This window comes from Calonectris borealis, chromosome 3, assembly GCF_964195595.1.
Source record: "Calonectris borealis chromosome 3, bCalBor7.hap1.2, whole genome shotgun sequence".
Lineage (NCBI taxonomy): Eukaryota > Metazoa > Chordata > Aves > Procellariiformes > Procellariidae > Calonectris > Calonectris borealis.
This window is the reverse complement of record NC_134314.1, coordinates 17,648,965-17,661,655: the sequence shown is the minus strand read 5'-3', so window position 1 is coordinate 17,661,655 and position 12,691 is coordinate 17,648,965. Positions and strand designations below refer to the sequence as shown.

At 42.7% G+C, this 12,691-nt stretch overlaps 1 protein-coding gene across 2 annotated transcripts in view; it reads left to right on the top strand.

Annotated features, from left to right (window-relative positions):
• The first annotated feature begins 1,988 nt into the window (after positions 1–1,988).
• Positions 1,989–12,691, top strand: part of ASAP2 (ArfGAP with SH3 domain, ankyrin repeat and PH domain 2) — a 94,807-nt gene continuing 84,104 nt past the window's right edge. For both annotated transcript variants that reach the window (XM_075145079.1, XM_075145078.1), the window contains exon 1: positions 1,989–2,457. In XM_075145079.1, coding sequence (XP_075001180.1) covers positions 2,332–2,457 — 126 coding nt within the window. In that variant the 5' untranslated portion in view covers positions 1,989–2,331. The remainder of the gene's footprint in view (positions 2,458–12,691) is intronic.

Sequence of the window (12,691 nt, the reverse complement as noted above, 5' to 3'; positions counted from 1 at the left end):
GTCTTTATATCAAGACTAGATGTCTTCCAAAAGGTTCACCCAAGCACAAACCTTTAGCTTCAGAAAAAGGAGAACCGAGTGAAATGCGCAGTCTGTCAAGCAAAAAGGCCTAGCAGTTTCATTGGGATGGCAAATTTTTGAATCTATTAAGTTAAAGATCAGAAGATATCACTGCAATCACCTAACCTAACCTGATGTGTAAATATGGTCTACAGAATTTAAATATTCATTGCATGACGATACTGTCTTAGCTGTGTATACTCCGATATCAAACTGAAGAAGCAAGCACTAGATACTACATTGGTATGCTGCAGATTCGGACTACACCTGATAGAGCTGTTGCAAAAAGTAAAAATCCAGTATTATTTGCCTTTCAGACCCCAAGTTTTTCATCCCCTCCAAAATTTCTAAATAAATATGCCATATTGGAAGATATGATAGATAGTTTAAGAATGCTAGTTTGGGTACTAGTGTGATAAGTATTGTTCTAAAGGAATCACCATCAGCTGATAAAAAATGAAGATGTAACATCACACGTATTTTTAGCAAGAATGAATATTTATACTCAACCTGGTCACAAACATACTCATTTATTATGTGACATACAAACATAGACAAGAAGTTTAATGCATTAGCATCAGAACAATTTATACCTGTACATGCCCCATTAACTGAAACAGTGCACAAGTCTTCAGGAGAAGAGGGGTTTATAATACAAAATTATATGGAGACAGGAGTTAAAAGCAAAATAATGGTAGCAATTTTTATGAGAGAAAATAAAGAACAATTAGAATGGAAAAACTAGTAAGAGTTAGAATAAGGAAAGAACACGCAGATAGTCACTACTCACTCATCTGCTTTGCTACAACCAGTAAAATAAATAGGGATGACAAGCTTCATCATTTATGTTAAAGGAGAACTTTGTGTAACAGTAACATGGATTGCAAAGGGCAGTAACATCTGGGTAGGCCTGCAGTTATTTATTTGGACATTTTACAAACTGCAGCAAGAGAGTACCTGCTTACTCATCTGAATTCCCTAGAGAGTTTTAAATCACAGTAATAAAGAATCACTTATAGAAAGCTAGTAACTGTATCACCAGAGGGGAGTGAAAGAGCCACAGGAGAGTTTCTGGGCCAAAACACAGACTTCTAAAGCTTTCTGCACTAGCAGGCTGGAAGTCCTAAGGGCTTTGAGGCCAAGAGAAACCACCGCCGTGCATCACATCCCCGTATTCCAAAGGCAAGCATGCACCATGCCCACTCGGTGACACCTTGCCAATCCCCCTTCTGCTGCGTCAGTCATGAACGCCACTGCTGGGGACGAGTTTTGCACTTTCTGCCTCGATTAATCCTTGTGGCTTTATATTAAAGAACAAAGCGTCTCCTCCTCTGATAACAACGCTTCCTCTTCGACTACAGAAAAAGCTTTCTAAGAATTTAGATATAAACGTTACTTAGCCTAAAAGTATTCTTGCACGGACCTCTTGGGAATGACAGCATTTCTCAACTTAAGCTCCCTCGAAACTAGGCAGCGAACTCATAAAAAAGATTAAATTGTCGAAATATAGATTATGAACTGTGAGGGAAGAGACTGTCCCTGCCACCTCTGGGCAGCGACGGAGGGGACAGTGCGGAGACCTGTCCTGTGGGCTTCCACCTGTCCCTCCTTGCATCAGGTAGGCATCGCACCTCACCTTCCCCTGCCCTTGGGTTCTTGTTGTTGTTAAACGCGATCTTAATTACACGGCTGGATTTGTCCTGCCTGTCCCTGGGACTACGCAGCCGGTGCCTGCCGTTAGACCCGCGCCGTTCCCCCCCACGTCTGCCCGCTTCTCTCTCCCCGGCGGGGCTCAGGAGGGAGGGAGCCGCCATCTTCTGAGGGCGGGCGCCGGGGGGCGAGTGCGTGGCTGCAGGTTTCCTCCGGGCGTGGGGAGACAGAAGGGGGGGTCTTGCAGCCGCGCCTCGGCCCGCCTCCGCCCTGTGTGCGTGTGTGTAAGGGAGAAAGCGAGAGGGAGGACGGGCTGTGGAGGCAGCTCCCGCCGCCGCCACCTCCCCCCCCGCTCGCCGCTGGGCTGTGCCCGGCCCCCGGTGCTGCGTGACCGCGCGGGGAGGAGGAGGAGGAGGAGTGTGGGTGCGGGGAATTTCCTTGTGTGCCGACGGGGGAACAGCACCGCTCCAGCCGGCGGGGCTGCGAGGAGGGCGCTGCCGCCGCCGGTTGCCGAGCGATGTGAGGGGGGAGCCCCCCCTGGGCCCTCCCCTCCCCCCGCAGCCGCCTGCTTTCCCCCCCTCCCCTCTCCCCTCCCCTCGCCCCACTCATCCCCGCCCCGCCATGCCGGACCAGATCTCCGTGTCGGAATTCGTGTCCGAGACCAATGAGGATTACAAGTCACCTACCGCTTCCAACTTCACCACCCGGATGGCCCAGTGCAGGAACACGGTGGCGGCCATCGAGGAGGTGAGCCCCGGGAGGGGAGGCGCGGCGGGGCGGGGAGCGGGCTGCGCAGCCCCCTCTGGCCTGGCTGCCCGCCGCCGCCGCGGCGGCAGCAGAGAACAAGGCGCTACCGGCGCTGGCTCCTGCCGCTCCCTCTCCCCGCCCGGCCCCGAGGAGCGCCCTCGGCTGCCGCCGAGAGGAAATGGGGCTCGCCCGGGTGGAGAGGCGAAAGAAAAGGAGAGGGGGGAAGGGCTGAGGCGCTGCTGCCCCCCGGCTCGCGGGGCTCGCGCTCCCGCCGCCTCCCCGCTCTGAGCTCGCCCCTCCGCGCACGGCGGGGCAGGGCCGCCGGCCGCCCTGCACCCCCGCTTCTCTCAGCCTGGGGTCAGGGGAGCCCGAGCCTTCGCTTCTCTCTCCTCCTGGCGCCCGAGGAGCCCTGAGCCGGTCGGGTCCGCCCGCCCTCTCTCCTACCTGCGGGGGGGACTTGAAGTCTCCCGCTTCCCCCCTCTGCCCCTTCCTTTACAGCGACACCTGAACCGCCTCGGCCCCGTCGCCCCTCCTTCCCGCCCCGCCAGCTGCCGTGTGGGGCTTGGGCCCTGGCAGCCCTGGCCGTACGGAGCGTCCTTTCCCCCGTGTGTGTGTGTGTCTGCCTGCCTCCTGGCACAGGTGGGATTTAATCTTCTTTCCAGTCCCCGCACACAGAAATTTAAACACCCTCCCTCCGCCTCAGGCATAAGCTTTACGGTAGCCTTCCCTTAGGAACCGCTTCTCCAGGGCTGTGAGGCGATGCCTGCCCTTCCCGGGAGGCGAGAACACGCCGCCCCCGAAGCGGCGCCGGTTCAGCCTCCCCTCGGTGCGCGGGAGCCTGAACGGGGGGGTTATTTGCCTCCTCTTGGACAGCCTGGGCTGCGGATACTTCGTGTGAGCTGCTTTTGTCTCGCGAAGAGAGCTGTTTGTTTTTCTTTCTTTAAAGATACTCGAAACGTGCTGTTGAACCTGATGGTAAGAGCCCTCCCTACCACGGAGGGTGGCTGCCAGCACTGGGGAGAGAGAGACTCTTTTCCCTTCTGTTTCACATCAGAGGGAAATCTGGGACAGGTCTGAACACAGTGAGAGCACATTCCACATCCAGTCATATACGCACAATGAAATGAGAAGCGTCTGTGTATCTTGATTCCTCTAGCAGCTTCTCTGAAGTAACTTGTGAGGGGGGGGAAATCTTACTTGTGATGCAGATTAATTTGCTCCATCTACCTGTTACATCAGTTCTTACAATGTGTGTTTAGTTGATTTGTTTTGCAGTAAGCATATTTTTTAAAAAGAGCCTCTTCAGCAAAAAGAATCTTGTCAGTAGTTGATGTCCCTTCTTACAAAAGAACTGCCACTAGCAATGGATTATTAACGTGTCTTAAGTGAACAAAACCCAGGTTAGGTGTTTAAACACGCTTTTCAAGATTTTCCTGTTTTGCCAGTTCCCAAAACCACTAAAGCAAGGAGTTGAATTCAAAATAATCTGCACAGAAGGAATTACTGTTTTGTTCCTGAGGTAATTTTCTTCCCTGCAAGCTTGCACTTAAATGCCTGGATTTAATTATACCTTATTAACCTGATAGTCTTGAGATTAACAACTCTGTATTTCTAAACAATATTTATAATAGTGAATTATTTTAGTTGTGAAGTAGAGCTGCCTCACAATTGATTAACACAAAATAGAAGTTAGTGTAACCATTTAAGTCAAAAGTAGTTTTGCTAGATTTAGAAATTTTTATTACAAGTCTCACAAAAATTGATCTTTCTCTGAGCCTCCATTTCTAAAGCTGTATGGTTGCAAAAGTATCATATCGTTTCTCAGAAAAAACATGCAAAAAAGTTTTTTTCATTTTCATGTCTGATGATACAAAATCTATATACAATGGCACGAAATTTATAACATATTTATCTTAAGGTCTTGTAAAGATTCAGCTCAATAAATTGCATCTTGAGAACCTTTTTTTACGTTAGGAGAATGATACACATTTAAAAATTTGAATATGGTGGATTCCTTTCTTATTTAATCTATCTGCTTGGCATTTGTTTTTGTGTCAGATCTCTGATATGCTGTTGTTTGATTTTTAAAGAAACTCAATCAGTATGTTAAATCTTTGTTTGTATGTCTTCATATTTCGGATATTAGACACTGTCTGCTAGCTTAGGTACAAAAATTACCTTTTGTGATAATGATGATAAAGAATGTGCCTAGTGTCTCATAGACATAAGTAAAGTTCGCAAGGCAGGAGATGAGAGATTGCACTGGCTATAGCTGTTCTTAATAGTATTGATCTATGTAGCACTTTTGGCAAAATATCAGCAGTTGCTGCCTGTTTGTGCTGCTGTCCTAAAGCGTGTGTTGAAATGACTACTGAATTTTTTTCTTTGTGATTTATCAAGAGCAACAAACAAATTTTCATTGTTTCAAAACTGTGAAATCTTTTTTCAGACTTAGGCTTCTTTGGTTTGGAAATACTCAGGTCCTTTAGCATGACGTGCCTGGTTTTTCAGGTTAAATGTGATCCTTTGATAAAAAGCTATCTATAAATTGTGTAATAGAGAAGTCAGTGCTCAGCACCTTTTCTTCGAAAAGACTAGGCAAGAATTAGTTCATCAGCTTGTACAGGTAATACAAAGAACCTGTTTGCGTTTCCAGTGTCGCAAGTACTGTGAAGCATCAGTTTCCAGTGCGGCAGTAGACAGTACGGTTCTGAAAACTAGGAACTCTGGCTGTGTATGATTTAGGAAATGTGTTACTCAAAACAATTAATAGGTAAGTTGAAACCGTGCTGACTGCTGGCTTTGTGTATGCATTGATTTTAACAAGTGACTGTAAGAGCTAGTTTTCATTTTCCAGGATATTGTATACATGTATTAAATCAACAAATTAACTGGTTAATACTGATCCTTTGAGGATGTCTCTTAACTGCTTTTCCCAGCAAATCTGGTTCTGGAACAGACTATGCAACTGCCTGCGTGAAGCCAGCTTGAGTCTCCCAAGCCTCGCGCTCCCTTGGAAGCAGAGGCACAGGGGGAGGCAGTGCAAAAGCACAGGAGGTGGGGGCTAGTGTGGGTTGTTAGCCTGAGCTCAGCTCTGTGCAAACACAGATATCTTTTTCCAGATCCCAATGGGAAGTCTTTTGCACTTATCATTAACACTGCTGGCTACCAGTTTTGTAATTCTGTCTTAGTTAATTAGCAGGTATCTAATAGTGTCTTAAAAGTTTAGTTAATGAGGCCTTGCTTGCAGTGATGGAGTAGAAAAGGCTTGTTAAGTGAGGAAATCAATAAGATGTTGGATGATTATATGTGTATAATTTACCGATTATGTCTCTGTGGGCAGTGGTGTTGCCTTAAATCAGTGTTTTCTGAACTTGGATAAACTGACCTCTGTCATTTGCAGAATATTATTATGTTTAGTATTAGTTGAAAATACTTTGAGTTTTACTGTTTTATGTGATTGTATACACCGATTACAGACCCCTGATCATGGCCTTTGAGATCACCAGAAGCGCCTGCATTGCAGTTTGGGAACTGGTGCCTATTCAAACATTTGGAGAAAGAGAATCTGATCCTTTGCTCTTGGTAGTGGAAAAGGGATTAGGAAAGGCATGCTCGTGGAACACAACGTGATTTCAAAGGAAAAGGAATCATGTAATTTCTGCATTGTTCTCAGATTAGGATGTTGCTTAGCAAAATGTTGGGAATCTTTAGCTTCTGCTAAAACAAAATTACAAGCAGTAAGCAGTATATGTCACCGGCCCTTACAGGTTACTGTTTAATCTTCGCGTGTATGATAGTGACTAATATTAAACAAGTTTTAATTGATAGAGTGCAGAGCATAATCACATGACTGGGGGAAGGGTTGCTTGAAATCAGTAATCTAGTCTGACAGATGCAGTCTTTTTAGTTGACTCTTTATATTAAAGGTCCCAGGATCTAAAAATGTGTGGTGACCATTCTGAAGCTATGAACGCTTAAAAATCTGACTTTAGTACTGCTATTACTTAGAACATACACTTCTCTCTTTTATGTGCTATAAGTTAAATAAAATAGTCCCTAAACTGTAATGAAGCTTGCAAAGTGGTCCTAATAGCTGTGATTATTAAAGATTTTTAGAAATTATTTTATATAGTGATTTAATGACTAGAATCCAAGTGTGCCACTTTTTTTGAAGCATGGGCTAAGTTTTACAATAAAGACCGGAACTGAAGCCCATAAAAATCCTACCTATTTATTTCTATTCTACCTGTTTATCGTGGTCCAGTGCTTGTGGATCAAGAAAGAAGGGTGGGAGGCTGTTGTGCAGGCTAGTATGTAAACAGAGTAGCAGACAGTTCATGTGCTGAAGACTTTTCCATCTAAGTCAGGACTTGAGGTGCAAAGTTTAACCCGCCTACTTAGACTTCACATGCACAGATTTCCCTACAGAGAGAGGAGAATGGAAACATTGGGAGTTTAATAGGTTACTGGAACACCCTCCCCAGCATAGTAGCACTTGTTACTGGGATGAATGTGTTGTAAGACATAGACAGGACGAACCTGTGGTGGAAAGATGTAAAACATGCAACCAAAAGAAACAGTACAGTGGTATCAAAGATGGTCTTAGTTCTCTGGATAGAAATAGATTTTAATTGTTTATTTAAAAGCCACTGTCCAGAAATTTCTATAAAATCTGTGAAATTAATGTTGAAGCTGTAACTTGTAATTTCAGGTCTCTACTTGCCTTTGTTCTATAGGTCCGATTCCATGATTATTGTACCTCAATGATTCTGTTATTTTACAGTTTAAAAGATTTTTTTTTTGGTAATTTGCACTCCTAGGAACGCAGCATGTCATTTCAGTATCAAGTCCTTTTCTTCCTCACTGTCACTTATAACACTAGTTTTTATATCAGAAATGGTAACAACTTCTTGCCACCTAAGGCAATCCCACAGTTTTCACCTGGCTTGAAGAGGCATAAGGGATTGATGCTTATTGAATTTCATTCCCTCTTGTACGTTAAAACTCTGTAATTCTCTCTGCTCCATTTTGGTTCTGCAAAGCTGACGAGAGCGAGAGGTAATAACAGCTTGGTAGGGTGGGTGAATGTGAGACTGGATACATGCATATACATGTGTGTTTTTAAAATTTATACTTTCCCCATCATGCATTTTTTGCTTTTTAGGTCTTTAGGACTGGAGTTCTGTCTTCCTATACTACATGATTGTGACTTGCTTTTGAAAGCTATGTGAAGAAGGTGTTTTTGTATACTTTAAGAAGCAGTAGGAAATGTCATATATTGTAGTGCATTTTGGGAAATTTACTGCTATTATTTGTATATTTCCTTTTAATAAAATATATCTTTGAGCCTACTATAATGTGCTCTTTGGTAGAACACATTTGCACACTTTTGTTACCTCATTACTAAATACAGTTCCATAAATACATGTTGTTTAAAACTTTTTTTGTGTTCCACTTCTCCTTCCTTTCTGGAATCGTGATCCTCTGTCATCAGCATCCAAAGAGCTTTCTGGAAAAGTCATTATGACACAAATGGCATGATAATTTCAAAAGGAGTGTGGGAATTTTTTTCCTTTTGAGAGGAATACAGAGGATGGAAGTTGCAGAAATACAGGAGCTGAACTGTAGGTCTTCAGCTGGAGCTTTGTGCATATTTTGAAATGCAGAATTTAAACCTTTAAAGTACAGACAATGCGCAGTCAGTTAAAACAATTTCAAGCCATATAAGTAGATTGCTGTGCATCTTACCTTGGTGCATATGATGATGCATCTGCTTCCTATTACCAAATACCCCCATTCCCCATAGGAGGATCAATGGAAAATATGTACATTTCTGAAGTATTTCATTAACTGTGGCTTTTGTCTTTTGATTTTTCTCTAGTGCCGCTGCATTTCTCAGACCCATCTTATCTGGATTCAGTGTACTTCATGCTGATGCTAAAAGAGAGTAGATGTGGAAAGTGGCTAATTCTGCTTAGGTTTAACCCACTTTCACTTCCTCTTCTCATCTTCATGTTGTTTTCTGTGTATCATAATATACAGCAATGCTAGGTAAAGGTGAGGCCTTTATTCTGAAAGGCCTAATCCCTGCTCCAAAGCGCTTACAGTCCACACGTCAAGTGGATTGGCTGATGAATACAGGTGGAGGGATCCAAGAAAACTTGGTGCACCTGACTAGTGTATGATGTTTGTAGCCAAACCACTGTGGAGTGGTTTCTTTTTATTCAAATGCATTAGAGTAGTAGTTTTTAAACATTTTAGTTCAACTCTTAAATCTTTTTTTTTTTTTAATTTGCGCCTTCCATATGTGTGTGTATATATATGTATGTAGATTATATACAACCATTCCCTATCCAAACTCCTGCACCCCAGCTTCTGAGCCTCACACTTAACAATCCACATGATCTGTCTGCCCCATTTCACCAGAAACAACCTTTGCACCTGAAGCTCCAGAAAAGTTGGGCCTAGCCCTATTTGGTTTAGCTCTTCCCTCTATTGTCTTGGGTATCAAGCTTCTCTGTAATTCCTCGATGTTTACAGTCTCCTTATCTCTCGTAATTTCTTGAAACTCCTTTGCTACAGAGGTTATTGGTGCTTTGCCCTACCTCCATGGAGCTCCCTAGCCTTGCCCCCTCTGCAGCAGCCTTGGCCCAGCCCTGTCCATGGTACTAGAGCCATGGCTGGGGACCAGATGGGCTTCACGCTAAGCTGGGGTATCTCTCATGGATGGGCTAGCGGCAAGAGTCTTCACTTGCCCTCAGTCCTCACTGGCTTTACTTAAATTTATATTATTCATGAAGTTACTGGAGAGGGAAGAAGAAACGTTCTCTGGGTGAAATCTTTCTGCAGCTTCTCCAGCTGTGGGGATATCTTCTATCCTCGCTCCCCTTCCCATTCTATGTTTAGTGATCTGTATAGCTTGGAAGAGTTTGTGCATGCTATAAAATGTAAGTATTGGTAAGATAAGTATGAACTAAGCGTTGATAGGAAAACATGAAGATGTGATTCTAAAAAACAAATGTGTATTCATGGCTGGAGTTAGTCTGATCGGAAGGAGGCGGAGTGATGAGTGAACAAGAGGTGATTGGTATTGCCTGCTAATAAGTATTAGAATCACTGTCTTACATTTGATGCAAAGGAGAGTGCTGTTACAAGTATGGAGAGGGATTCATTGCATAGAAGACAAACTGAAAAGTTTAGTATCATGAGTGGTTGTGACTAAGGAAGACTGTATTTGTCAAGGCTGGAATGTTGAAATAATCATGGATAAAAACCTTAGCTTAGAGTGAAAGGCTGTATTTTAGAGATACTATGAAGAAGGGATCTGTATGGTTGATAGACAGGTTTCAGTTTAAGAGAACCTGTTGGTTATGGTCTGGTAAAGCGGGCTGCCTGCTAACACTGCAGGCATGGAGGAAGAGTGCAAAAGGAATAAATAAGAGCTGTATTTCAGCCACATTATGGTCCGGCATCTGTGACGACAAGCCAAGATGCTGACTTTTACAGAACGAAACAGAAGCAGGAGAAGCTTTTTTTAAAGGCAGGAATCAAGTGGATGTTGTGGATGAGACTGGAAACAAGTGAAGTGTTTGTTGAATGGTTGAGGCTCTATTCATTGTGTACTGAAAGCAAAACAAAGAAATTAAAAGCAAAACCAAGGCAAAACAAGCAAAAAAATTATATTTAGGGAAAAAGTCATTAAACTGGGAACTGGTGAGGTCAGCAGAACTGAAGAGTTTATGTACTAAAGCATGAAGAATGTTCGTGAAGTATCCCAAGAAAGGGGAAAATTATTGGAAAAACTACAGACTTGAAACACCCCAAGAAGGATGTCACAAATGAGCACAGCCTGCCAGAAATGGGAAGAAAAAGCCAGGTAGTCAGAGGAAAGTTTTGCATTAAAGAGTATGTGTAAAGATAAAAAACAAATTTGCAAAAGTCAAGTTTCTTTAGGAATGACAGCAGGCAGTAAAGAAAACAAAAACACTCTTTAAGCAGATAGAATTATGAGGAGAAAAAGAAAGGTAATACACAGTTAGAATGTAGTAGTATTAAAGATCATGTAGGTATTGCCAAATCTAAATGAGTGGTCTGCTGCAGTTTTTGAGCTCAAAGTGTGGGAGACAGTAAATGGATAGCAGGAATAGAGATGCAAGTAAGCAAAGCAATAAACAAAACTGTGAGCATAAAGCACTCAGTTTGTTGGGGCTGGTTAACTTATTTTCCAGGATTCTGAAAGAACTAGGATGGTAACTAGAAAATACTCCTAAGAAATCCTCTGAAGACTAGGATGATATCTGATTTAAGCACAGAGGGTTAAAAAAGCAGAGATGGAGAGAAGAGGAGAAGTATTTACAGCTACTAAAAATGGGAATGCAAAAAGTAAGACTCAGAAAGTAATAGACAGCTGAAATGTCCAAGAAGTAATATGAGGATCAGTCAAAAGTGAAGAGCAAGAAAATGGAATCTGAATTAAAGACAAACTGGGAGTCGAGAGAGTCATCCAGAGGCAGAAGTACTGTGATGGCATATGAGGAGTGGCATATGAGGAGTGGCAGTCTGCCTATATTGGCATATAGGGAGAAGCACTAAGGAGGGGATAAGGAAATGCATCAAAGTCTAAGGAAGTTCAGAGGAATCAGAATTGACAGGAACTGCAAAGGAAGGGGGAGTGCAGCAGTGTTTATGCAGGAAGTAGGATGAAAACACCAGGCAGAGAATGTGGAGGGAGGGCTAATGTGAAAACGATCAGTATAGTAAGGAGGCAGGCAGAGATACAGGGAAGGGATAGTGATGGAGGAAAGTGGATAAGGGTGATACCATAGCTACGTCCCACCCTATAGTTTAGGAGATGGAAAGAAGAGTTCTGCATGTTACATATCCAGAAAATGGGACATAGTACTAAGTATTATGCAGACTATATTAGCTGTTGTATATATCTCAGTTTTATTTGGAAAGAGAAAATAATTTACCTTATGGGCGAGAATTTATTGTTGGAAGAACTGAGATACAGCGCTGTAACTGAATAGTTTTTTTCTTATGAGCAATGCTGTTTTGCAGGAAATAAGCTTGGGTGGTGTGATTCAGTACTTTTTATCTAGAGTAGTAGGCTTTGTTTTCAAGTGAGTAGGTGTCGGACAGAATTTGAAAAATTTGCTTCTTTGAATATGTGAACTCTGTTTCACAAAAATACTTGCTATGGAAGTGACATATTGTGCAGTAAGGTGTGTTTCTTTGGAGTGTATTCTTTAAGAGGTGGCTGTAAAATGTAACATGAAAGAACCTGTAGTATAAATTCTAGCATCTGACTTGTTAAACCAAGAAGAAATAGAGAATTGAGAGGGAAGGCTGAAACTCTGCTCCTCATTGTCTTTGAGCAGTATGGTGTATAGAACCATCTGCTGTTTGTGGACCCCTCAGCTCCCTGATTAAAGATCAGATTATCAATGTAGTTCTAGTCTGAAATCTATAATTCTGTCTAGGCATTATGCTAAGTATGCATGTAGATACATCAAAACAGCTGAAGTGATTAGAGCTGAACAAATTACTTTTACATTCCTGAAGGCTTTGTTCTATATTTAGAAGGCATATAGGAAGGGAAAAAATAGTAAAGCGATGTGAACATTCATACAGATTATTTTCTCATGTTTTATGGTTTCTGTTCTTTGTTAGTGAAAGATTTCTTTCCTAGGATATGCAATTTCAAGGAAACTTAGACTGTGTTCTGGGGAAGTCAACTTAGAAACAAATGCATTTACTAATCATTTTAAGCCCCTTCAATCAAACAGGATTACTGTTTGGCTATAGCAATAGGAGTGGAAATTTCCTTAGCACATGCAAACACAGAGCCCCTGCTCTCTTGTCACATGCAAAACATGCAGTATAGAGTTTTGCAAAGCACGTGTTTTTAATCATTTGTTTGTTTTCCAGAACTGTAGGTGTATGTTACACAACAACAGAAAAAATACCAGCAGAGTCCTCCTACACTTTGAGCTCCATGTAGACTAGATGCTAGCTGCGCTGAAGAGAGTAGCATTGAAGAACTAACGAATTAGTAAATCTTTTGTAAGCTGCTTTTTGTTTAGTTTCATTCATTCTTTTGCTTAGTTCATTCTCTTCTGTTGCTTAACTGCTCTGGTTGTGCATGACAAGCTTTTCATGTAAGTATTTTCAGTCAGTCTTCTGTGTGCTAGGGATGGAGAGGTAGTGTTTGCCACTGCCTTCCCTGTCC